General features: G+C 37.4%; 3 protein-coding genes across 8 annotated transcripts; all 3 read left to right on the plus strand.

Moving 5' to 3' along the window:
• The first annotated feature begins 120 nt into the window (after nt 1–120).
• On the plus strand, nt 121–7,686 carry LOC122316828 (leucine-rich repeat receptor protein kinase HPCA1-like). Its single transcript, XM_043133634.1, has 19 exons — nt 121–211; nt 1,232–1,352; nt 1,438–1,509; nt 1,878–1,952; nt 2,049–2,120; nt 2,337–2,498; nt 2,597–2,671; nt 2,982–3,053; nt 3,149–3,220; nt 3,344–3,412; nt 3,719–3,793; nt 3,920–3,991; nt 4,163–4,288; nt 4,444–4,919; nt 5,045–5,188; nt 5,277–5,413; nt 5,674–5,893; nt 6,350–6,585; nt 6,966–7,686. Exons 1-19 carry the CDS (start codon nt 130–132, stop codon nt 7,434–7,436), a joined length of 2,829 nt encoding a protein of 942 aa, XP_042989568.1. The 5' UTR covers nt 121–129; the 3' UTR covers nt 7,437–7,686.
• A 473-nt stretch (nt 7,687–8,159) lies between these two features.
• LOC122316577 (ribonuclease H2 subunit B) lies at nt 8,160–16,530 on the plus strand. Of its 5 annotated transcripts, XR_006244273.1 has the most exons (12): nt 8,160–8,429; nt 8,814–8,893; nt 9,832–9,891; nt 10,169–10,270; nt 13,160–13,236; nt 13,573–13,696; nt 14,206–14,270; nt 14,506–14,575; nt 15,250–15,325; nt 15,446–15,539; nt 15,703–15,886; nt 16,170–16,530. XR_006244273.1 is itself a non-coding variant. In XM_043133205.1 (11 exons), exons 2-11 carry the CDS (start codon nt 8,845–8,847, stop codon nt 16,287–16,289), a joined length of 837 nt encoding a protein of 278 aa, XP_042989139.1. In that variant the 5' UTR covers nt 8,160–8,429; nt 8,783–8,844; the 3' UTR covers nt 16,290–16,530. The 5 variants fall into 5 exon arrangements, 4 of the variants coding, with proteins under 4 accessions (XP_042989139.1, XP_042989138.1, XP_042989141.1 ...); XM_043133205.1 differs by lacking the exon at nt 15,703–15,886 and having other exon boundaries at nt 8,783–8,893; XM_043133204.1 differs by lacking the exon at nt 15,703–15,886.
• Nucleotides 16,531–16,677: 147 nt separating this feature from the next.
• Nucleotides 16,678–22,053, plus strand: LOC122316576 (U-box domain-containing protein 35-like). Of its 2 annotated transcripts, none has more exons than XM_043133202.1 (10): nt 16,678–18,081; nt 18,270–18,379; nt 18,558–18,679; nt 19,032–19,270; nt 19,402–19,465; nt 19,563–19,875; nt 20,177–20,278; nt 20,360–20,788; nt 20,906–21,664; nt 21,965–22,053. In XM_043133202.1, the coding sequence occupies exons 1-10, from the start codon at nt 17,883–17,885 to the stop codon at nt 22,037–22,039; spliced, it is 2,412 nt and encodes an 803-aa protein (XP_042989136.1). In that variant the 5' UTR covers nt 16,678–17,882; the 3' UTR covers nt 22,040–22,053. The 2 variants fall into 2 exon arrangements, with proteins under 2 accessions (XP_042989136.1, XP_042989137.1); XM_043133203.1 differs by having other exon boundaries at nt 19,035–19,270.
• The last annotated feature ends 133 nt before the right edge of the window (nt 22,054–22,186 follow it).

The following is a 22,186-nucleotide window of genomic DNA, read 5'->3' on the forward strand; positions in this document are numbered from 1 at the left end:
GGCCTGCAACGCATTTTATTTTGTATGAACAAAAATACTCATATCTTCATGTAGATTTTCTTCTCTAGGGGTTTTCTTACTCTACTCGACATCATTAATTACAGGACTTGTGAGGTTTAAAGCTCGAGTATGGGTCAAAGGAGTCTAGTGTTAGTGATGCATGCATTCATCCAATTGATGGTGGTAGCAGCACAAACTAACAGTCGTGACTGTAAGTTCGTTTCAATTTGTTATGACCCTTTTAGTTTGGTAATTTGATTTTCTGTCTATACTCGAATGATGGACTATACTATATATCTGTTCTTAAGCTTCCTTTTTTTTTTTTATCAGCGTTTCTTGTTTAAGAAAACGAAAGCACTTACCCATTATTTAAGACAATATCATGACCTAGTGCTGGAGATGAACTTCCCATCCTTTCTTTGTGGTGCATGTAATTTCCACGAAAGTGAAAAAGTACCTTAATCTTCTTGTCTTTGCTTCAACTCTACACACGTTATGGAGAGGGTTACATTTATTTATTTATTTATTTATATTAAGATTGAGTTTTGAAGGGCTGCTCATAAGCAAGGCCCTGAGTGATAAATAATTGGATTCTTTGGTATGGACGTGCGTTCTTCTAAATAGGGAGAAAATTCTTGACAATTAGAACTTAGGAGTTGAAATCAGAGTTATCTAGTCTGATTAAAATCTTCTCAAGTAATTATTTCAGTTATGATATTATGGTCAACAGCCTGTAGTTTCGAGTTATTTGGCAGGACTTGGAAACTACACGTACAATACTTGGTCCACCTTGACAAAAGGATCAGTTAATGTAACGTGGTTTCTTTTCTTCTTTTGGTGCCATCATTTTGTGCAGGAGAATTATGCCACGTTTGGTTACACATATTAGAAGATATGAGATAAAATAAAAGTTGAAAGTTAAATAAAATATTATTAAAATATAAATTTTTAATATAATTTTTATTTTAAAATTTAAAAAAATTGAATTTTTTATTATATTTTATATGCGAATTTAAAGAAATTATAATGATTAGTTGAGATGAGATTGTTTGTGTAACCAAACAAGGCCGAGGTATTAGGCCCCTGCATATTTTTTTTAATGATAGCTAGTTGAATCCTCAAATGGCTAGTTCATCTGTGTAACCAACTCAGATGGCTAGTTCTTCGGCTTTGTAGATTATCAATTTTTTTTAATGATTGAATTATAAAAATCTCAATTTAATTTTTGCAGTGGCTGCTCTACTGTCTCTCAAGAATAGTTGGCAGAACGTACCAACCAGTTGGGTGGGAACTGACCCTTGTGGCGGTTGGGCAGGAATTTATAAGTGCAACGGTTCACGCGTGATCAACATGTAAATTCTACTCCTGTTTTCTCCCTTTTTAACAAAGTTACTTGTTCTGTCGAATTGTTATTAACCTGGATTCTCCCAATTTCAGATTGTTAACAAACATGAATTTGATGGGTCAGCTATCAGGTGATATCGGGTCGTTATCTGAGTTACAGACATTGTAGGTCTTCTAATTGCACTTAGGTCTCTTCTATGGTTACAGGAGTCCATTTAGAGATAATGTGTTTGACCAACATTTGGTTACCATGTTTTTCTTTCATTGCAGTGCTCATATATCTTAAGGTTTAGTGCCAATTATGTGCATCACATGCCTCTTATGCCAAGGCATGCTTTTTTATGTTTTAGACTTAAAAACCAACCGTTTTGGAGGTTTTCATCTTCAAAATGGTGACTAGGAAAAAATATTTCATAATTTTCTTGTTGAAGAAAATCAAATTTTATGTCTTCATCATTAGAAGTAGTATTTGGTAATAGCCTTTTCAGTTAGTCTGTTGCTATGCATTCCTGATTACCATCTTTTTCATATAGGGATCTATCTTCTAACAAGCAAATGACAGGGCGTTTACCACAAGAAATTGGGAGCTTGAAGAAGCTAGTAACCTTGTGAGGAAATACTGATCGCCATTAGCTTGCATTAAGTGATAGTTGTTGTGGTTAAAATACTTGTAATTAACTTCCTGGCATTTTACTTGCACTCAGAACCTTGACTGGTTGCAGTTTCTTTGGTACCATTCCGGACTCGCTGGGGTCTCTAGAGCAGCTAGTCTATCTGTAAGGATTTTTGACTTCATAATTCCTTTTAAATGGCAATGGCCAAAACATATGGAGTTCTTTATGGACACTGACGATTTTGATTTGGCTGTCCAATATTTGTTTTGGTATCTTTTTCCTTTTCGTTTGTTCTTACTTTCTAATTTTTTAACTGCAGGCTTATTTATGTTCCAACAGACACTGAGTTCTAGAATTATTTAATGCTGTTAATTGCAGATCTCTGAATTCCAATAAATTCACGGGAAACATTCCAAATTCTTTTGGAAATCTGTCCAATCTTTATTATTTGGACCTTACTGACAACCAGCTTGAAGGATCCATCCCCGTCTCTGATGAGACTGTACCTGGTCTTGATATGCTACTTCAAACGAAGCACTTGTATGTCAAGTCTCGTTGCAATTTCAAGTTGATTAATTCTTTTCTGAACGATCAGCATGCTTTCTGAATAACTATCTAAGATTCTTTCATATCTACAGTCATTTTGGAAAGAACAATCTGTCAGGAACAATTCCGCCCAAACTTTTCAGCTCAAATATGTCTCTTATACATGTGTAAGTTTTGTTGAACTGTCTTCTATCAAGAATATTTTTCTTTAAGTGGATGAAAAAACCATATGCAATGTGTGTTCATCTACACAATATGACTGGTAGAGAGAGTAGGTGTTGAGCTTTCATAATGGCAATGTATGCATCATATATGTGACATAAGTCTCTCCTTAATGCACTTTTTCTCATGGGTATTGACTCTCCAGCGTATTTCTCTCTAATGCAAAATACGGGCAAAGGTCTTATATGTAAACCAAGGAACATTATATCAACACTTTCAATTATAGATATTATTCTAATAATTTTCCCTCGGCAGGTTTTTTGACAACAATAATTTAACTGGTAGCATCCCTTCCACCCTAGGGCTTGTGCAGACGTTGGAGGCGGTGTGAGTGGCTGTATCATATACTCATAGTCAAGATTATTAGCTAGCTTTGAACTTCTGCCATGTTGATTGTACTGAATATCTTGTTTTGGCTACAGACGATTTGATAGAAATTCATTAAGCGGGCCCCTGCCTAAAAATCTCAATGATCTTACAAATGTTACCGACCTGTAAGTAGAGAAGATAGGCATACCAATTAACGGTTTTTCTTATTTTACCAATTAACACTTTAAACTTGTTTCCAAGAAGCTTTTCCCTGTACTAAGACAAGCTTATGTTAATTTGTTTTGCAGGTACTTGTCCAACAACAACGTGACTGGCCCTATTCCCAACCTTACTGGCATGAACTCTCTCAGCTATGTGTAAGTAACAATGATTATTGTGACTGAATTTTACACTTGTGAGCAGGCTTAGTCAAACTTGATTATATAAGATAGAAAAACTCTATTTGAAAGTCAGTGTGGAAAACACACCATCCACACTACTGACATAATAAAATTTGATTTGCAATATTCAAATATTTTGCAAAAACATTCTAAGATTATCAGCCAAATGTTTGTTCTTTACCTACTTCGGAATTGATACTAATAGTCTCGGGCACAAATCTGTTATGGTAACTACCTTTAATATTTTTGTTATCAAATTCACCGTGACTGATATATCTTCAGGGATGTGAGCAATAATAGTTTCGATGTTTCTGATGTTCCTGCTTGGATTTCTTCCTTACAGACTCTGACAATATTGTATGTTTCACTCCTCTCTCCTCCATAACCTCTTTGTGTGTGCATGCGTGAATGAAACTAAGAATTCTGTCAAGCTAAAAGGAGTTTTGAAGTTCTTGGCACTTACAAAAATATCTTCTTTGGCAGAATGATGGAACACACACAACTTCAAGGACCAATTCCTTTTGACTTGTTCAGGCTGCCCCATATACAGACAGTGTGAGTATCAGCTTGATCTAAAGTATCACCATCATTCATTGTCATTTTTGTCGAGACTAGAAAATTCCAAATAGAACAAGCAAGTTCTACTAAAAAAAAGGCAAGTCTATATATAACTTCGTGGAAATGACAAATATGGTTATAAGGTAATTGTTTTGACACCTGGAACAGGTTACTAAGCCACAATAAGCTCAATGGAACTTTGAATATTAGTACCACGTATGCTAAGCGCATTGATTTGCAGAACAATACAATCACTGACTTTCAAACAACTGGGGGATACAATGCCACCATATTGTAAGTCGTAACCTTTACTTGTCTTGGCAAATTCTTACTGTTTACAGTTTTGAAGAAATGTGAGTTGTTTGATTACTTCTTGGAATTTAGTTTTCCAAATGCTGAACGCTTATCTAATATATTCATTTCTTGTAATTATCTGCAATGTTTTGCAGACTTGAGGGTAACCCATTTTGTAAGAAAGCAGAAAATATTGCAGGGAGTTACTGTAGTTCTTCCTCATCAAATTCTACATATTCGATACCACCACCAACCATCTGTTCTCATGTTTCCTGTAGTGTGGATCAGGTTCCGAACCCCAACTGTAATTGCGTGTATCCATACAAGGCCACTCTGATCTTCAGAGCTATTTCTAACTTAGACTTGGGAAACACCAGTTACTATGTAGCTCTAGAGAAGTCGCTCATGCAAACTTTCGACTCCTATGAACTTCCCGTGGATTCAGTTTCTCTGGGTAATCCCTTTATGGACTCATTTGGTTACTTTGGATTAAGCCTGGAAGTTTTCCCCTCTGGTGGGGATCGTTTCAATCAAACAGAAATGCTTAGCCTTGGATTTGTGCTTACCAACCTAACTTACAACCCTCCCAAGCTTTTTGGACCCTTCTATTTTATTGCCACTACCTATGCAGGTAATTCTAGATTGAAAAATTATGGTTACAATGTTTACTCCATTTTTATGCTTGTTCAAATCTTATCATGATGCATCCTCTCTCTCTCTCTCTCACACATATTTTCTTGAGATATATACCTACAGAATCAAATAAACCATTACACAATGGTATTATAATTGGGGCAACAATTGGTGGTTCTGTCCTTCTATTATTATCAGTACTTGCCGGACTTTATGCTTTTCACCAAAAGAAAAAAGCAGACAGAGCCTTTCAGAACAATCCTTTTGGTGAGATAGGAATAAGTACTAACCATTTCGTACTTAATCTAAAGGAATTTGATGGACTTATTATTTCTTTTGCGTCACTTAAATGCAGCACATTGGAATGCGAATATGAAAAATGGTGGTTTTCCTCAATTACAAGCAGCCAGATGTTTCTCTTTTGAAGAGCTTAAGAAAAGCACCAACAATTTTTCAGAAGCAAATGTTGTTGGATCTGGGGGCCATGGGAAGGTTGATTTTGATAACTTGTCATCGCTACTATTGATCATTATTTTTTAAAACCAAGTCATTGTTTACATTCTTTAACGTTGCAGGAGTGCTTTCATCATGAATGTTGATCATTCCAATATTACATCTTTTCTGTGACATGATACCTTTGAAAAATTGAATTTTCCTTCTTTAAAAGAACTTTTTTAAACTTCTCAACCTTCTTGTCGTATTTGTGGACTATTTTTAATAGCCAAATGTGTACTTGTGAACATTTTGTACAGGTTTTTAGGGGAACTCTTTCCACTGGGCAACTGATTGCCATCAAACGAGCTCGGGCAGATTCATTGCAGGGTGGGCATGAATTCAAAACAGAGATTGAACTCCTATCAAGGGTCCATCACAAGAATCTTGTCAGCCTCGTGGGATTCTGTTTTGAGCAACGGGAACAAATTCTGGTTTATGAGTACATTCAAAATGGAAGTCTGATGGATAGTCTTTCAGGTACTTGCATCCAATTCTTTATGTTCTCAACAACATAAATCTGGAAATAGTTGAAACTCACATTACATAGTCGAACACTAATATCATTAAATCTTTCGGTACCTTTGTCTCCTTCAAAAAGTGAAATTGAATGAATGCTACTATCCAGAAAATATGAAACCAGTAGAAACTGCTAGTATAATTCTGCTGAAAGACCAATTTAATAATTAAAGTTGGGAGCTGAGTCCGAGCTAGCGAGTACAGCTGGGGGTTTCGTCTCTAAAACCTCCTTTGTAAGATGCCCTAGGTTCCTTCAATTCTCCAGTTTAGCTTTCAAGTGTACATCACAGGCAACTAACAAGCTGACTGAGACATTTTTCTTGAAACTAACCAATGAAGCACTTGTAAGTCTCCTGGGAAAAGTTTTATATAGAAAAAAACAATTTGCCCTTTTAAATTGTCTTGTTTTCTATGCAGGGAAGTCAGAATTCAGGTTGGATTGGATGATGAGACTTAAAGTAGCCCTTGGTACAGCGAGGGGTCTGGCCTATTTGCATGAACATGCGAATCCTCCCATCATACACAGGGACATCAAATCAAGCAACATCCTACTGGATGTAAGTTTAAATGCAAAAGTTGCCGATTTTGGACTCTCCAAGCCTAAAGTTGATAGTGAGAGGGCTTATGTCACCACTCAAGTTAAAGGAACACCGGTCAGTATGAAATCCTGATATGCGTGCCAATTTCTAGTTATAGCCCACAGGCAAGCTCCTATATACACCAACGTGCATGCACGGAGGCTTAGCACGTGCACACACTCACCCCAACTTTTATTAACATAAGAACCACCATGTACCTGGTGTGGAAGACATGGGCAGTTTGCAATTCTGTAAACTCTATGGTAGCGTTGGGAGGAGGGAGGGGGGGTGGAGTGATCCCTCTGAGGTGACCTTTACCAGGATCCAGAATGTGAAACACGTTTCTTTTTTTTTAACATCTCTAGCAAAATTGATTGAGGGCTTTAATTTGTTTCATATTTCACTACATTGGGTCAAATTTTAAAGAGGAGAATGGATTTTCTGTGTTGTTTCAGGGCTACTTGGACCCAGAATATTACATGACGCAGCAATTGACTAAAAAGAGTGACGTTTATAGTTTTGGAGTGGTCATGTTGGAGCTAATAACGGCAAGAAGGCCAATAGAGCGAGGGAAGTATATTGTGAGAGTGATAAAGAATGCAATAGATGAGGCGAAAGATTTATACAATCTTCATGAAATTCTTGACCCAGCCATTGATCTGGGAACAAAACTGAAAGGTTTAGAAAAGTTTGTGAAACTATCAATGAGGTGTGTCGAAGAATCAAGAGCCAAAAGACCTACAATGAGTGAGGTGGTGAAAGAAATAGAGAACATTATGCAGCTTGCTGGGATGACCCCCAATATTGCTAAATCTACATCCACTTCAACAAGTTATGAGGAAGCTAGTAAGGGCGGTTGCCACCGTGGTTACATCGATGATGCTTTCGATTCTCCTTCAGTTCTTCAAATGATAAAGCTCAAGTGAACTCCAAATCTGACAATTTTAAATGCTCAACTTTGTCTCCAAAAGTTGCTTCTCTCTGTGATCTCGTGTGAGTAAATCTGTAAATGGCAAAAAGATTGTGTCTAAAATGCAAGTGGATTCGTGGACCTGTATTTCACTTTCGAGTATGTGTATATCGTACATGTCCTGTTTTTAATCATCTATATGGTGGACTGAATCCTCCTCGGTTTACAATATAGATTAATAATCGAAAGGTCATAAAATCCTGAAATCTTTAGTAAGTAATTATATAAAAAATTATAAAGAGTTTTGTTACATACAAGCACAGTCGTACACTAATCTGTGTACCAATACTGATTTATTCATACTTAAAATTTAAATTAACACTATTTTTAATAAAATCTACTTTTTAACCAATTACATCACATTGATACACAGATTAATATATAATTATGCTTGTAACTATATTTTTTCAATTATAAAATACGTAAATATAATGTAATTATGTTAAAAAAATGAAATTTATTTTTAAAAAAATTAATTTTTTTTATACAAATCTCATATTTTATTTATTTATTTTAAAATAACTTACAAAATGACAGCATAATTTATTATTACAAATATCTTTTCTCTTAATTTAAACAAAAAAGGTCAAAGACAATGAAAACCTTTTCTTTTTCTATTTTTGTTTTTTTGCTCTAATTTTCTTTTTAATCCAAATATACTGTTAGCCTGTTTCTTTAGTGTGTCACTGACTCACTAGGTGTCCTCATTTTGCAAAGACGAGCTCTCTCTCTCTCTCGCGCCCGCGCGCTTCATCTCCGACTTTCTCAACTTTAACACACTTTTCAATTCTGTCTCCCAGTCTCTCAGGCTCTCAGTTTCGAATAATTACTCTCCAAACGAAAGTAGGGGAATACCTGTACCAGCACATTTTCCGTCTAATTTCAAGCATTTTTCTCTCTTTTCCCAGGGGTTGTTTAAGGGTCAACAAAACTGCGGCTTTATCCACTGGTATGTTTGCTGCCAAGCTAGAATGAAATGTATCACTGATCTTCATTCGGATTTTTCGGTAATTTTTTTCACTCATTAAGGAAAGCATATGTCCTTGAGGTCTGAAGAGCACGCCTTTTTTTTTTTTTTTTTTTGGGGCAAAATTTTCCGTGCGCCCCTCAAATGCGGGGAACGACTTGTCCTTTGTTTCATGAAAGGGCGCCTAGTATTTTCTTTGTAGCTTCATCAATGTGAATAACGATTACGTTTTTGTAAGTTGTTGGATTTTCAACCCTTTTCAATTCTTAAAAGATTCTAAACTAAATGCTTATATATGTATGTGCGTAAGCATAATTAGAGAACTGTCCTTGCAGCTGAATAACTATTTGTTTGGGCGTCCTATAGGATTGCAAAGCTTGCTATATACTAAATTTCCATGGCTTGGTCGGAAGGTGTTAAGGAATGTCGTCTCCTTATTGCATCTGGTAATTAATTACCCAATCACTGGATTCCGTAGTCAAGGATTTTGTTACTTTTTTCTACCTTAAATTTGTTGAACATAAACTGGATCAATGTGTGTTGCATACATGATGTTTAATTCAACACGTGGCATTATTGATTTGAAAGTGATCTTATTTGTTGATTAGCTTCTAGCCTGGTTATAAATAGAGGATATGACATGAAATGCAAGTATCTAATATAGGTGTGCACGATTAGCATTTCTGAAATGCTGGCAACAAGACCTTTAAATATCACAATATGACATGACATTTTTTATTATTTATCAGACACTTATAGACAACAGATAATTTTTTTAATGGGTTATCAAAGATTTTATCACAAACACAAAAGGCATAGCCTAAGTACGCAGTTAGTATATAAGAGGAATACCAATTAGATATAAGACAATCGATAATGGATATGGTATATTGATGTACAAGGCAGTAGTTCTATTTGATGTATATGACTTGTCAGCCTGGGTTGGTATATGACTGAAGGATAGAAGCATTTGTGTAGCGCCAAATAGTTTATGTGCATTAACCAACAATGAACTGCTACAGATCTAGTCAAAGCTGCTCTCCTCTCTCTATGGTCTGGGGGTGTGGGGTAGTAGCTGCTGAGTGATTTGCATATGTGCATACCATTTGCTTGGATTTTAGAAAATTTTTAGCGCACAAATTGAAAGATGAGAAAAATTCGTTCTTTATGTGTATTTCTAAGCATTTGATCTCTTAAAGACTTAAATCATCATAGACAAGGCATTTATAAAAATTGATGGTGTTTTTTGTAATCTTTATCCTTTTGATAAACTCATTCTTTTTGTTATCTTTAACTTCCTTGCATGGTTAATTTTTTATTATGTGCTATAATTTATGTATAAATTTAAGTATTCTGGCATTTTTGGACGTATCATTCATTGTAGATCCTGGGGCAACAGGAAATGGTGTTGGAAGATTTTTATCGCTACGCCATCCAAAGTCAGGTTATGTACAAGAATATTCATTACATGTTTTCTCTGTTTGTTAATTTTAGATCCTTGAGGACTTGGAGTTTGCTTGTTGTTGAAGAGACAAACTACAAAGCCAAATGCTCTGTTTGGTTGGTTGTATATTTTTTAATGACATCACCTGGTGTCAAGTTTGGGTTATATTTATAGTTATTTCTTCTTGAAGTTTTTTAAGTTAAATTATCCAAAAGTGTTTAATATCTCATGTATGTGCTAAGATGTTTCAATTTTATTCTTTTCTCTAATTGGACAGGAAAGACTGCTTGCTATCTCTTCATCAGCGGGCTGCTTCAAGAACTTCATTGGTTTAAGCAATCCTATGGATCTTGGTTTGTGGGGGATTATGTTTGTGAAGGTAGATGCAAGATTTTTATGGTTAGAGTCCAAAATCTGTTTTTAAGATATTTCAATCTTTAGAGCCAGTGCGTTTGTGTTTTCAAGTACATTTTGTGCCAGTTCTCTTTACCCTTTGCATCCTCATCTTTTCAAAGCATCTACTATTGTAGGTCATTATTTTTTTTTTGATAAGTAAACGATATTATTAATAAGAATAGGCATAGCCCAAGTACACAAGGAGGTATACAAGAGATAACACCTATCTAGATCGCTGAGTAGGACAAAAGGAAATCATGTACATTTAGGCCATTGAAATCTATGGCAATGGCCCATTGAAACAAAGTACTGAAAAATAACAGACGCAGCTCCTCTAATGTGTGCTCCTTCTCTTTGAAGGTCCTCTCGTTACGCTCTCGCCATAAGCACCACATAATGCAGATAGGACCATCTTCCAGATAGCTTTGATTTGTGAAGTACCTCCCAGCATCACCCAACTCGCCAAAAGCCCAACCACTGAAGCCGGCATCACAACTTAACCCTACACTACTGAAAATTTCGCACCACAGAAACCTGGCTTTCTCGCAGTGTAATAAGAGATGGTCCACTATCTCACCAACTTTCTTACACATACAACACCAATCTAAAATGATTATCTTTCGCTTCCTCAAGTTATCAGTGGTCAAAATTTTACCCAGGGTTGCTGTCCATGTGAAGAACAGTGCTTTAGGAGGCACCTTGTTCCTCCACAGTCTTTTCCATGGGAATTGAGGATTCGGTGAAGCTGTAAGGGCCTTATAAAATGAACGAACTGAAAAAATACCCTTACCCGCTGGCATCCACCACAATTTGTCGACTTGCAGTCCATTCGGTTTCTTGGAGTATAGCATATGCAAAAAGGCCTCAAAATTGTCTATTTCCCAATCTTGCGCTGCTCTAGTAAATGTCACATTCCATTGAACTTGATCTCCCGAGAGGGTCATGAGATCTGCCACCGTTGCTTCTTGATCACTTGCCACTCGAAAAGCTAAAGGAAAGGAATCCTTTAGTGCCACCTCCCCACACCAAACATCCTTCCAAAATTTTATACGCATTCCTTCCCCCACCACCAAACTGGTACGGTTAGCAAAAGCCCTCTATCCTCGTCTTATATGCCTCCAAATTCCCACACTGATCGGCCCATTGCCTTCTCTAGTACACCAACCTCCCCAAGACCGACCATATTTACAATCAACTACTAGTTTCCAAAGAGCGTCCGGTTCCACATTGTATCTCCATAACCATTTTCCCATGAGAGCTTGATTAAACAATCTCAAGTTCTTTATCCCTAGTCCACCTGAATGAATTGGTCTATACACCTTGTCCCAACCAACTAGATGGAACTTAAATTCTTCCCCCATCCCACTCCATAGAAAGTCTCGGTATAGTTTTTCAAGCCGCGCCGCCACACCTGCTGGGATAGGAAATAGAGATAAAAAATAAGTTGGTAAGTTAGAAAGAGTGCTTTTGATAAGGGTCACCCTCCCTCCTTTTGACAAATATACTCTTTTCCATCCTGCCAATCTTCGTTCTATCTTCTCAATAACTGTGTCCCAAATCGTTAAGGCTCTTGAAGCAGCCCCCAACAGTAAGCCCAAATAAGTCATTGGGAAAGAAGCCACTTTGCACCCAAGTATGCCCGCTAATTGCCGAGTATTACTTAAACTACCAACCGGTACTATCTCTGACTTATCAAAGTTCACTCTCAGCCCTGATACTGCCTCAAAGCACAGAAGGAGCGCCTTTAGAGTACTAAGTTGGTCCTGCTCTGCCTCACAGAAAATTAAAGTATCATCGGCAAAAAGAAAGTGTGAAATTGAAATGGTGCCCCTATTTAAATCCCCCAGTGAAAAACCTGCCATAAGACCATTGTTAACTAGGGCCGTTAACATCCTGCTCAGTGCTTCCATGATGATAACAAAGAGAAGTGGTGACAACGGATCTCCTTGTCTTAACCCCCAAGAACTATTAAAGAAACCTTCTGGGTTGCCATTGATTAGAATTGAAAATCTGGCTGTTGAGATACACCATCTGATCCACATACACCATTTCTCTCCAAAACCACATCTCTTAAATAAATAAGGAGGAAATCCCAATTTACATGGTCGTATGCCTTCTCCATGTCTAACTTGCAAATGATCCCTGCACATCTAGATTTTAATCTACTATCCAGGCCTTCATTGGCTATTAAGACAGAATTTAGAATTTGACGGCCCCTTACAAAAGCATTTTGTGGTTTTGAGATTATCTTAGCCAAGGTCGCCCTTAACCTGTTTGCAAGCACCTTGTAGGTCATTATTTACATTAAATAATTCATTTTTCATTTTCTTTTCTTCCTCAGTATTGTTAAAAGCACCAGGTGCAATTAGTCAAATCAAAGCACGTGTTTTTGAAATACATGTCATGTGATTTTGGTACTTCAGGTCTGGTAGTTAGGCACATGCTACCTTCTTGATCTCTTTTTGAATCCTTGGTGACCACAAGGCGTACACTAAACTGTTAAATTACCAAACACCTGAAAATGAGATTGATGCTCTGTTTTTTTGGGCTTTAACAACACTGTTCTTTCTCTTGACATGTCTATTTTTTATTTCTTTTTTTGTTTCCAGTCTCCTGTTTGTACAAGTTCAAGCAGTGGTATATTTTTTCCCATTAACCTGATATTTTCCATGGCTTGGATCAAAACAATTAACTCTACTACTTCTGTCCATCGCGCTCTAGTTCTCTGATGCAGTTCTTGGCTCTACCATTTGAATTCTTATGTTTCGTCTTGGATCACCATGAAACTTCTGATGGATGTATGTGATTTGAATTGTACTTGTTTCTCTTCCACTAATTCTCAGTAATTGTATCACTTCTTTTCCTCATATAGATGGCCGCCTATATACTGCAACTCCAGTTGATCCTGTTTTCATTATGCTCCCCATTTTTGAGGAAGCTAGAATGAAGGTATATTTATAGTTTGCATTGCTTAATCACACTATCTGGATCAGCACACAAATCCTGTTCTGCTACTTTTCCCATTTTAATTATAAATCAACCAGTATATTCTGTTCGTTTTGTACCAATCATGTCTTTAATTCGTCAATGCTGTTACTATATTTACAATATACATAATTTTTTTTTCAATTATAATATATATATATATATGTGTAATTTTTTTCCCAATTATAATCTGTCTGTGTAATATTTTGTAGTCTCGGCATCTGCTACTGAATGTCAACCTTTTGTTTTGATTATTTATTTAACCTTACTGGTGGCAGCACTTTTTTAAAATGATTGCAGAAGGAAGATGATCCCGGGAAGTTCAGGCAATTAGATGAGATAATCTTCATTCATGACTATCCTGGCTATCAACATTTACTGTCTATTGCAGAGAATTCAATGCAAGTAGTTTGTGAAATCAAAGGTGGCCATCTACCTGCACCATTTTATTTTATTCCATACTTATTTTTCCAATGTAAATCTTAGTCAGAGGCTTGATAGAGTATATCAGCTTAAAATGTTTTTCTATCTGATGGTTAAAAATCCTTTTATTTTTATTTTTATGCTTGTAGTGTGCCATACAATTAAGTGGTTTTGAACCACCTTTATTAACACTCTTCATTTGGCAATAACTGTTACTGGCATGAAATCAGTCTATTAATAGGATCCTGAAAATTGTATATGTTCCATTCTTGAAATGAGAAGAGAAAGCTGGCCTATGTGATGAGATTTACTTCATGGAACCTTAAGAAGCTAAAGATATGGTTATTAACCCTTGTTAGCCACTCTACAGTTTTCAGTTATCAGTAATAGTATAAGGCCCCAATCTGATCTAATATGTGAGGAACTCTTTTATGCAATTTTCCTGATACAACAGCGTGAGTAATCAAATACTGTTCCTCCTCCTCTGTCTCCCTCCCTCCGTGTGTGCAGAAATTGGATCGTCAAAATTCTTTAGGCTTGATGACTCAAAGGTTCTAGCATGGTTATATCACAAGGTACTTAATTTTACTTTATGGGGGGATGTATCAGATTGGAATATAATCTTCCTTTTTTTAGTAAGGGTTTGGGTATGTTAAGAGGCTCACAAACACTGTTATGACCATCCAACGGACCTTTCTTCGAGCCTTATCGACTATTGAGCAGAACCTATTCAATAGCTCATATTCATTTAAGATAACGGCACTTGTAATGTTTTTCCCCCATTAGATAATGTTGTGAGTCTAATTGCAGGTATGTGAGCTAAAAGAGACACTTTCGGTATTGGACAAAAACTATGCTGCACAACAAGAGAAGGATACACGTATGATTATAATTAAAATTCTTTATAGCCTTTTCATTTTGCGAATTTGCTAGTTAAATCCAAATGCCTTAATTTTTTTAAATGCCTCTGTAACTGATTCTTCTGAAAATATTCTTTATTTTTTTAAATGCCTATTAATTAAAAAAATTTGCAGAGGCATGGCCCAGGTTGAACTCACACAAGTACATAATTTTCTTTCCATACCAAAGAATCTGTTACAGGAGCAAACTTAATGATTATTATTACTGCTTGTGTGATAATTTGTACATATAAGAAAAAGCAGGAAGTGAGGTGGTGGTGGTTGAGGGCTATATACAAATATAAGGTGCATTGAAGTTAGTGGCTTGGGTTGGTGTTGAAATTGCTCTTTGGATCGGGAATTATTAAGCCATGCAGATGATCTTGTTCTTGTGTTCTGTTTTGTGTGTGTGTGTTTTCCTTCTTGGAACTGAGTAAATGTGATTAGAAATTTTTGTTTGCATATCTAGGTAGGCACTGCTCATGTATACCTTTTGTGTACTTGGGCCGTGCCTCCTTTTCCTATGAATAAAATTTCTTGATTACCTATCAAAAAAAGAAATTTTGGTTTGCATATGTCAACTTGTGATGTGCATCCCATATCTTGGCATGAAATCATAGTTTTCTCTTCATTAATTCCCCTTCTATTAGTGCAGTAGCTGATGCAGTTTCAATATTGGGGGAGTATGTGAAGGATGAGCCTTGGTTGAATCTCCTGTGTAACCATCTAAAGTATTCCCTTATTTAATCTTTCCCATTACACAAATTGAAACTCCATTACCTCTTAATACGGTTAGAGTGGGTTTCTTTTATATGCTTTAACCCAGCCTAGATTACTGAATGTGTCTGCAGGTTAAATTTAGTTGAGGCAACTAGAGAAGCTCTAGAGGTTGAGAACCTATCACCTGCTTCAGGAAGCCACCTAGATTTTCAGAGCAAATCACAGGTAGGAACTGTTAGATATTATGCCACTTTGGTGTAGAAATTTGAGAGAACTTATTGGTTGACTTTTTTAGTTGTATTAGTTAAAATCTCAAGTCCTAATCTGCTAACTTTCTATGCTTGTTATGACAATTTTGTAAAGCCTCTGCGACTTCGTTTTTAATTAGTTTCTGCAGGAAGGCGCCAGCAAACAAAGCTGGTAATTTCTCTTGGTATCGTGCCAGAGACTTTGGATTGAACCATGCCTTCACTATGTTGTAGCTTTTAGGCAGCAAGAAAACTGTCCCGTGTATAGCCTAGCCGTTGGATCAAAAGCCAACAAATTAAAAGAAAGAAGTTTCTTTGGGAAGGGTACTATTTATGTACTTGCCTGTCTTTTGTTTTTAATCAAATATTTTATCTGTTTTAGCTTTTGACTACGGAATAAAATTTTCTGGGAGTGGTTTTCTATGAATGGTGTTAAAAGCAAAATGGTTGAACACAAGAAATGAAAAATGCGTAGCTTTTTTTTTTTTTTTTTTTTTGTGTAGTGTCACACTAGATGCATAAAAGATGCAGGGACTGCCTACCGTGATTTTGTTATTTGATTTTTCGATTCGTTCGGAATGGTCTTTTATAATGCCCTTTTTATCAGGGAAAGGGAAGTGACCAAAAGAGCACAAAAACTGGAAAGCCAGCTAAAAAGGCGAAAGTGGAGACAGAATCCAGGAACATCAAAGAAATGTTTTCCAGAGCGTCACGAAGGAGAAACTGAATCTCTGAAACCAAACACAAAGGAGTAAATTCTTGTCACTATGATCAAACTGCCCTCGGAATACAATCATTGCCTGGCGCTAGCGCATTGGCTTTTGACTCGCATGCTTTGTAACAATATTTCTTTAAGGTAATTCCGTTACTTTGAGACGCAGTTTTGGCAAATGCGAAGTTATTGACCTTGTTAATTTATCCTAAAGGACTGTGATGCCACACAAAATATAGCTGTTTGGATTGGGATATATGGCGTCCGCCCGGTTACTTTGTGGGGGTGATCCCAAGTCTCTGCCTGTGCGGTATCTAAAACTAGAGCATTTTCAGCCCACCAACCTAACTACATTTTCTACTTATGTGGAAAATTGAGGGAAAAAATAAAAAAATAAAAATAAAAATCTCAGGATCTTTGTGTTTGATGGACCGATTCACCCCGTCGATTGTACCATAAACTGTACATTGCCCACGGATGGGCCATTGTCCTTGACTAGCAAACAAATCCAAGTTTTTTGTTCATACGAATGTTGCAAGTAGCTCTTAAGTCCAAGACACCCTTTATGCTTTTCGTCTTAATTTAATGTTTATATTCTGTATATTTATAGTACTTTCGATCTGGGTTTGGAGGGGAGCACGTTGTCTGCTAGAGAAGAGTTCAAGATACGCAGTGAAAAACATTGGCTATGAAATAAACTGAACATTTAAGGCATAAAATGTCAATTACTGGAAACTAGATAGCAAACTTTTGTGCACAAAAGTGGATCGTTCATAGAACTGGGATGATAAAATTACAGAACTTGTTGAACTTGAACGTAAGCCATAGTTTAAAAAATAAAAGGCTTTATAAATGGTCGAACTCTAGAGCTCTTCCTATAAAGTAGGAAAACCAAGCGACTAACCCTAATGGATGAAGATTTGGTAGTATGGCCAGGGAAATTTCAATGTCTGTTGGTCTTAAAAAAATAAGACTATCATTGCGAATAATCTATTTTGTTTAAATGAGTAATTCTAAGATAGGAAAAGTAAGAGGTTCGAGAAGACTCTCGAAGCGTTTTCTACCTCCGTTTTACGAGGAATTGTCTTATAACTTTAATGAATTTAGAGGATATTGAACTTTGGAATGACAAACTAGACAGCATCTGAAATTTCAACATAAGACAGACTAGAAAGGTCAACAATTAGACGCTAATGACGGTCTCTCATGTGAGAGAGATTTTTGTGGATTAATTTGTTTGAAAAGATCAAATTACCTAAATGAACCCAACTGCTAATTTAGGGAGACAGAGAAAAACAGAACTCATGTCAAATTAACCTCCAAATGAAAGTCTTCTTTGTCCCTCATGCTGTGGAACTTGGTGGGAGATCAGGAGATCCAAAACGGACAGAGAACGCATCTTTTTTACTGAATCTTTTAGAGGCTCTCTAGAACTTCGGGTGACAGAAAAACATATAGAAATTCCGAGGGGATCTCTTAGATTGTAGCGAAAAGAAAGGTCATACAACAGAAGATCTAATATTAACTTTTCTTATTGGGGTTTTTCCCTCTCTTCCCTTTTGTGTTTTGTTTGAACAAAACATAGTAAAGGGTTCTTAGAGAGAGAAGATGTGGTTGGCTAGAAATCATGTAGAAAAAAGAGGAGGGAGAGGGTTGGTGGCAGTGGCAGTAGACACAGACAAAGGCAGCCAAAATGCTCTAAAATGGGCTGTTGACAATCTCCTCCAGAGGGGCCAGACCGTAAATCTCATCCATGTCAAGCTCAAATCGTCTACATTTTCCTCCGCAGCTTCTCTTTCTTCCTCGAGTGAGTATCATTTTTGGAAATGTTTTCTTTTTGGGTCATATCATGAGGAGTCTCATCTAATAATTGAGCCCAAGGTGATGGGTTTTCATTTGTCACGAACCGTTTCGGTATAACATGCACGTAGCTAGCTGGGTTACGCTTCTCATGATCACACGATCGCAATGAGTTCATTTTCGTTTCGGGTGCAGGGCCGAGGGCGGGTATTGTTGATGAGAGTTCGCCGGCATCCCACCTCAACCTGGATAAAAAAACCAAGGAAGTGCTCCTCCCTTTCCGTTGTTTCTGCACGCGTAAAGACGTAAGTCATGATCATGCCGGATCCAACTGATTTTGCTTCTCTTCTGTTTGGTCGGCCACCTTAATTAAATTGCATATATAAATATATAAGCATTATGTATAGTACGTACGTACACATGATGTTCATACATTATTACCAGCGAGATTCTTACTTTTGATGATTATCTTTTTGACATCAGATACGTTGCAGAGATATCGTACTAGAAGACACAGATGTAGCGAAAGCATTGATCGAATATACAAGTCATTCAGCTATTGAGAATTTGGTTGTTGGTTCCTCGTCGAAAACTGGCTTTCTTAAGTACGTGATATTCTGATCTCTCTTATCAAGTTACCCTGCTTGCTGCACCAAAATTTATGAAATTACTCATGATCGATCCTCCGGTACATGAACGTCTTTCCTAGCTTTACACGAGTTCGAGAGATCAAGCATCTCTAGAAATCATGCAGACACGAGTTTCACTAATTCTCATTGTAATTTTAACAAGAGTACTACTACTACTGGTAACGTAAAAACACAAAAACGAGATGCCTATAAATTAAGGGCCAGGGGAGCATTATATATATATATATGAAGATGTGAATGCATGTCTAGCTAGCTTGCTAGCTATGTTATTTTGAAAATGATTTACTTCAAAAATCTGTCTCCTCAGAAGATTCAGGACAACAGATATTCCAAGCCATGTATCAAAAGGAGCACCAGATTTTTGTAACGTATACGTGATATCCAGAGGAAAGATTCAGTCAATGCGATCTGCCTTGCGTGCTGCACCATCACGGACGACTACGACAACCTCTCTACGTCACCAACTTGCTAATCGAGGCAGCATCAAATCAGATACACCGGAGCCACGAGTAGAACTCCTCCAGGCTACTTCTACTAATATCTACGGTACTTTAATTGAACTCTCTTATCTTCAAGCATATATAATAATTAATATTAATGCTCTTTTTGGATTTATTTATTTATTTTTTCTGTGCCACTTCTCGTAATTGATCATCCCCCCTGGCCTCCTGTATCAGGAAAGCCACCATTAATTGATCAGCCAATGCGTAGATTTCAAGCTGATGAGGTAGACGTAATCAGGTATATATATATATATATACATGATGTGATTTTGGATCACATGAAGCCAATAATTCAAAAGCTCTAATCTAAGTACCATTGGAATAATTGTAAGCAGGTCACCATTGCCTAGGACATCAAGCATAAATGGGAAATCATATGGGGAAATCCATTTGTTTGATACTGATATATCCTTCGTTAGCTCTGAGAGGCCCAGCTTCGACCGCATGTTTCCTTCATTGTATGACCACCTGGAGAGAGACCTCGTCACCCCCTCCCGGATGTCATGTGTCTCGGAAACAGATGACATCAACCAGACATATGATTTATCTGAGCAGTTCGAACGGAAGTCACAAGATGTCATTTCTCCACCGGATTTGTCACCAATCTCGCCGGATAGTGATAGGCTATCAAACGCATCTCAGTCAATGGTAAGAACCATGCAAGTACTCGGCTCATTAATTTGGACTTCAATTAGATAGCAGCTTCCACATGTTTATTCTCAAACCCGATACATGTGATAAATATGGAGAAATTGGAGGATGTTACGTTCAATTTGTTTAAGCACAATTAAAATTTTCTAAAGCTAGCTTCCTATATTTGTAGATCAGATTTTTTTTTTGTAGTTGGGACTTCAGAAACATTTCTATCATGAATATTGTAACTCGTACAGTTCCATGAAACTTGAAGAAAATTGCAACATGAATAACTTGTATGGAAAAAAAATTACAGGAAGAAGTGGAAGCTGAAATGAGGAGGCTGAAGTTAGAACTCAAGCAGACAATGGAAATGTACAGTACTGCCTGCAAAGAAGCACTCACAGCAAAACAAACGGTAGGTGAAATTAAACCTACTAATTTATGCGTTGTAATTTCTATAAACTCCAAGCAGGCACTGATACGATTTACACAACAGGCAGTAGAGCTGCAGCGTTGGAAATTAGAGGAAGAACGACGAATGGAAGATGCCCGATTGGCTGAGGAAGCTGCATTAGGGATTGCAGCAAAGGAGAAGGCCAAGTCCAGGGCTGCCATTGAGGCTGCTGAGGCAGCCAAGAGGATAGCAGAACTAGAAGCGAAAAAAAGAATCCATGCGGAGATGAAAGTGTTGCGAGAAACAGAAGAGAAGAAAAAGGCATTTGATGCTTTAGCACAATCAGACAATCGGTGTAGGAGGTACACAATCGAGGATATCGAAATTGCCACAGATTTCTTTGCACTATCCCGCAAGATTGGGGAAGGGGGTTATGGACCTGTATACAAGTGTTATCTGGACCATACACCTGCTGCAATTAAGATTCTTCGCCCAGATGCAGCTCAAGGAAGGTCACAGTTTCAACAAGAGGTATACTGAAAATAGAAGTACTTATCTACACAAGCATCAAATGAAAAAATTATGCTTGAAAGTTCAGCAAAGTATTTAGAAATAGTTTCGTTATGACTCACTAACAAACATTCTCAGGTTGAGGTATTGAGTTGCATACGACATCCGAATATGGTTCTCCTCCTAGGAGCCTGCCCCGAGTATGGTTGTTTGGTGTACGAGTTCATGGCTAATGGGAGTTTGGAGGACCGCCTCTTCTGCCGGGGTAACACTCCACCTCTTTCTTGGCAGCTTAGATTTAGAATTGCCGCCGAAGTAAGTACTGGCTTGTTGTTCCTTCACCAGACCAAACCAGAGCCACTAGTGCACCGTGACCTGAAACCAGCCAACATCTTACTTGATAGCAACTATGTTAGCAAGATTAGTGATGTCGGCTTGGCCAGGTTAGTACCCCCATCTGTGGCCGATAAAGTGACACAGTATCGAATGACATCTACAGCAGGCACATTCTGCTATATAGATCCAGAATATCAGCAAACAGGCATGCTTGGAGTGAAGTCTGATATATACTCCCTTGGAATCATGTTTCTACAAATGATAACAGCCAAGCCGCCGATGGGCTTGACTCACCTTGTTGGAAGGGCTATCGAAAAAGGGACTTTTACTCAGATGTTGGATCCAGCCGTGCCTGATTGGCCAATTGAAGAGGCTCTGTGCTTTGCCAAGCTGGCACTAAAGTGTGCAGAGTTGAGGCGGAAGGATAGACCAGATCTTGCCAAGGAAGTCTTGCCAGAACTTAACAGATTGAGAGCACTTGCTGAGGAAACCATGCAGTACACTTCGATAAATGGCAGTCCAGCCTCCTCACCAGCCCACAGCCAAGTTTCCCTGCAGCTAGTAAGTTTGCGTTAGCTTGACATTAATATAATCTAATGATTAAATTTATCCATTATTTGGACAATTACTAACTCGGCGAGGATTCAGAATGATGGTCCTAAATTCAACTTTTGACTCCATGATTTACTCTATTTTAGTTAAATATTTCATGGTCAATTTCTTTTTTCATAAACCACAAAACTATTCCAATTTCATTGCCATTTCTTGTAGAGGGTTCATTTAGAATTCACATAATGCTTGCTTGACTTATACCTCACGATGAAAAGCCTAATCAGAAATGTATTGATTGACTCTTTGCAGGACGGGGATCTTCCACCCGTACTTTCTGGAGAGAGTTCCATCTCATCTCCCTTACGAGTAAAGATCAAGTTCTGAGGAAAAAAATTGGTTAAAAATGATCGTGCCAACAAGGGAAAAATGCAGCTGTTGGAGGTAAAAGCTGGTGTTCATAGCATCTCTGATTCTCAAAGCCGTGTTTGCAAACTTTGATATCATGTACATCGAATCAAGATGAAGTTCCAA

The sequence above is a fragment of the Carya illinoinensis genome, chromosome 7 (genome assembly GCF_018687715.1).
Source record: "Carya illinoinensis cultivar Pawnee chromosome 7, C.illinoinensisPawnee_v1, whole genome shotgun sequence".
Classification (NCBI taxonomy): domain Eukaryota; kingdom Viridiplantae; phylum Streptophyta; class Magnoliopsida; order Fagales; family Juglandaceae; genus Carya; species Carya illinoinensis.

What these genes read in the sequence shown, in the direction of transcription:
- LOC122316828 (XM_043133634.1), top strand. Translation starts at nt 130, where the DNA reads ATGGGTCAAAGGAGTCTAGTGTTAGTGATGCATGCATTCATCCAATTG. An exon ending in TTGAAGAAGCTAGTAACCTT is followed by an intron (nt 1,953 to 2,048) that starts GTGAGGAAATAC and finishes ACTTGCACTCAG; the next exon opens with AACCTTGACTGGTTGCAGTT. An exon ending in ATGAACTCTCTCAGCTATGT is followed by an intron (nt 3,413 to 3,718) that starts GTAAGTAACAAT and finishes ATATATCTTCAG; the next exon opens with GGATGTGAGCAATAATAGTT.
- LOC122316577 (XM_043133205.1), top strand. Translation starts at nt 8,845, where the DNA reads ATGGCTTGGTCGGAAGGTGTTAAGGAATGTCGTCTCCTTATTGCATCT. An exon ending in GGGGGATTATGTTTGTGAAG is followed by an intron (nt 10,271 to 13,159) that starts GTAGATGCAAGA and finishes TTCCTCATATAG; the next exon opens with ATGGCCGCCTATATACTGCA. An exon ending in TTGAGGAAGCTAGAATGAAG is followed by an intron (nt 13,237 to 13,572) that starts GTATATTTATAG and finishes AAATGATTGCAG; the next exon opens with AAGGAAGATGATCCCGGGAA.
- LOC122316576 (XM_043133202.1), top strand. Translation starts at nt 17,883, where the DNA reads ATGTGGTTGGCTAGAAATCATGTAGAAAAAAGAGGAGGGAGAGGGTTG. An exon ending in CAAACGCATCTCAGTCAATG is followed by an intron (nt 19,876 to 20,176) that starts GTAAGAACCATG and finishes AAAAAATTACAG; the next exon opens with GAAGAAGTGGAAGCTGAAAT. An exon ending in CACTCACAGCAAAACAAACG is followed by an intron (nt 20,279 to 20,359) that starts GTAGGTGAAATT and finishes TTTACACAACAG; the next exon opens with GCAGTAGAGCTGCAGCGTTG.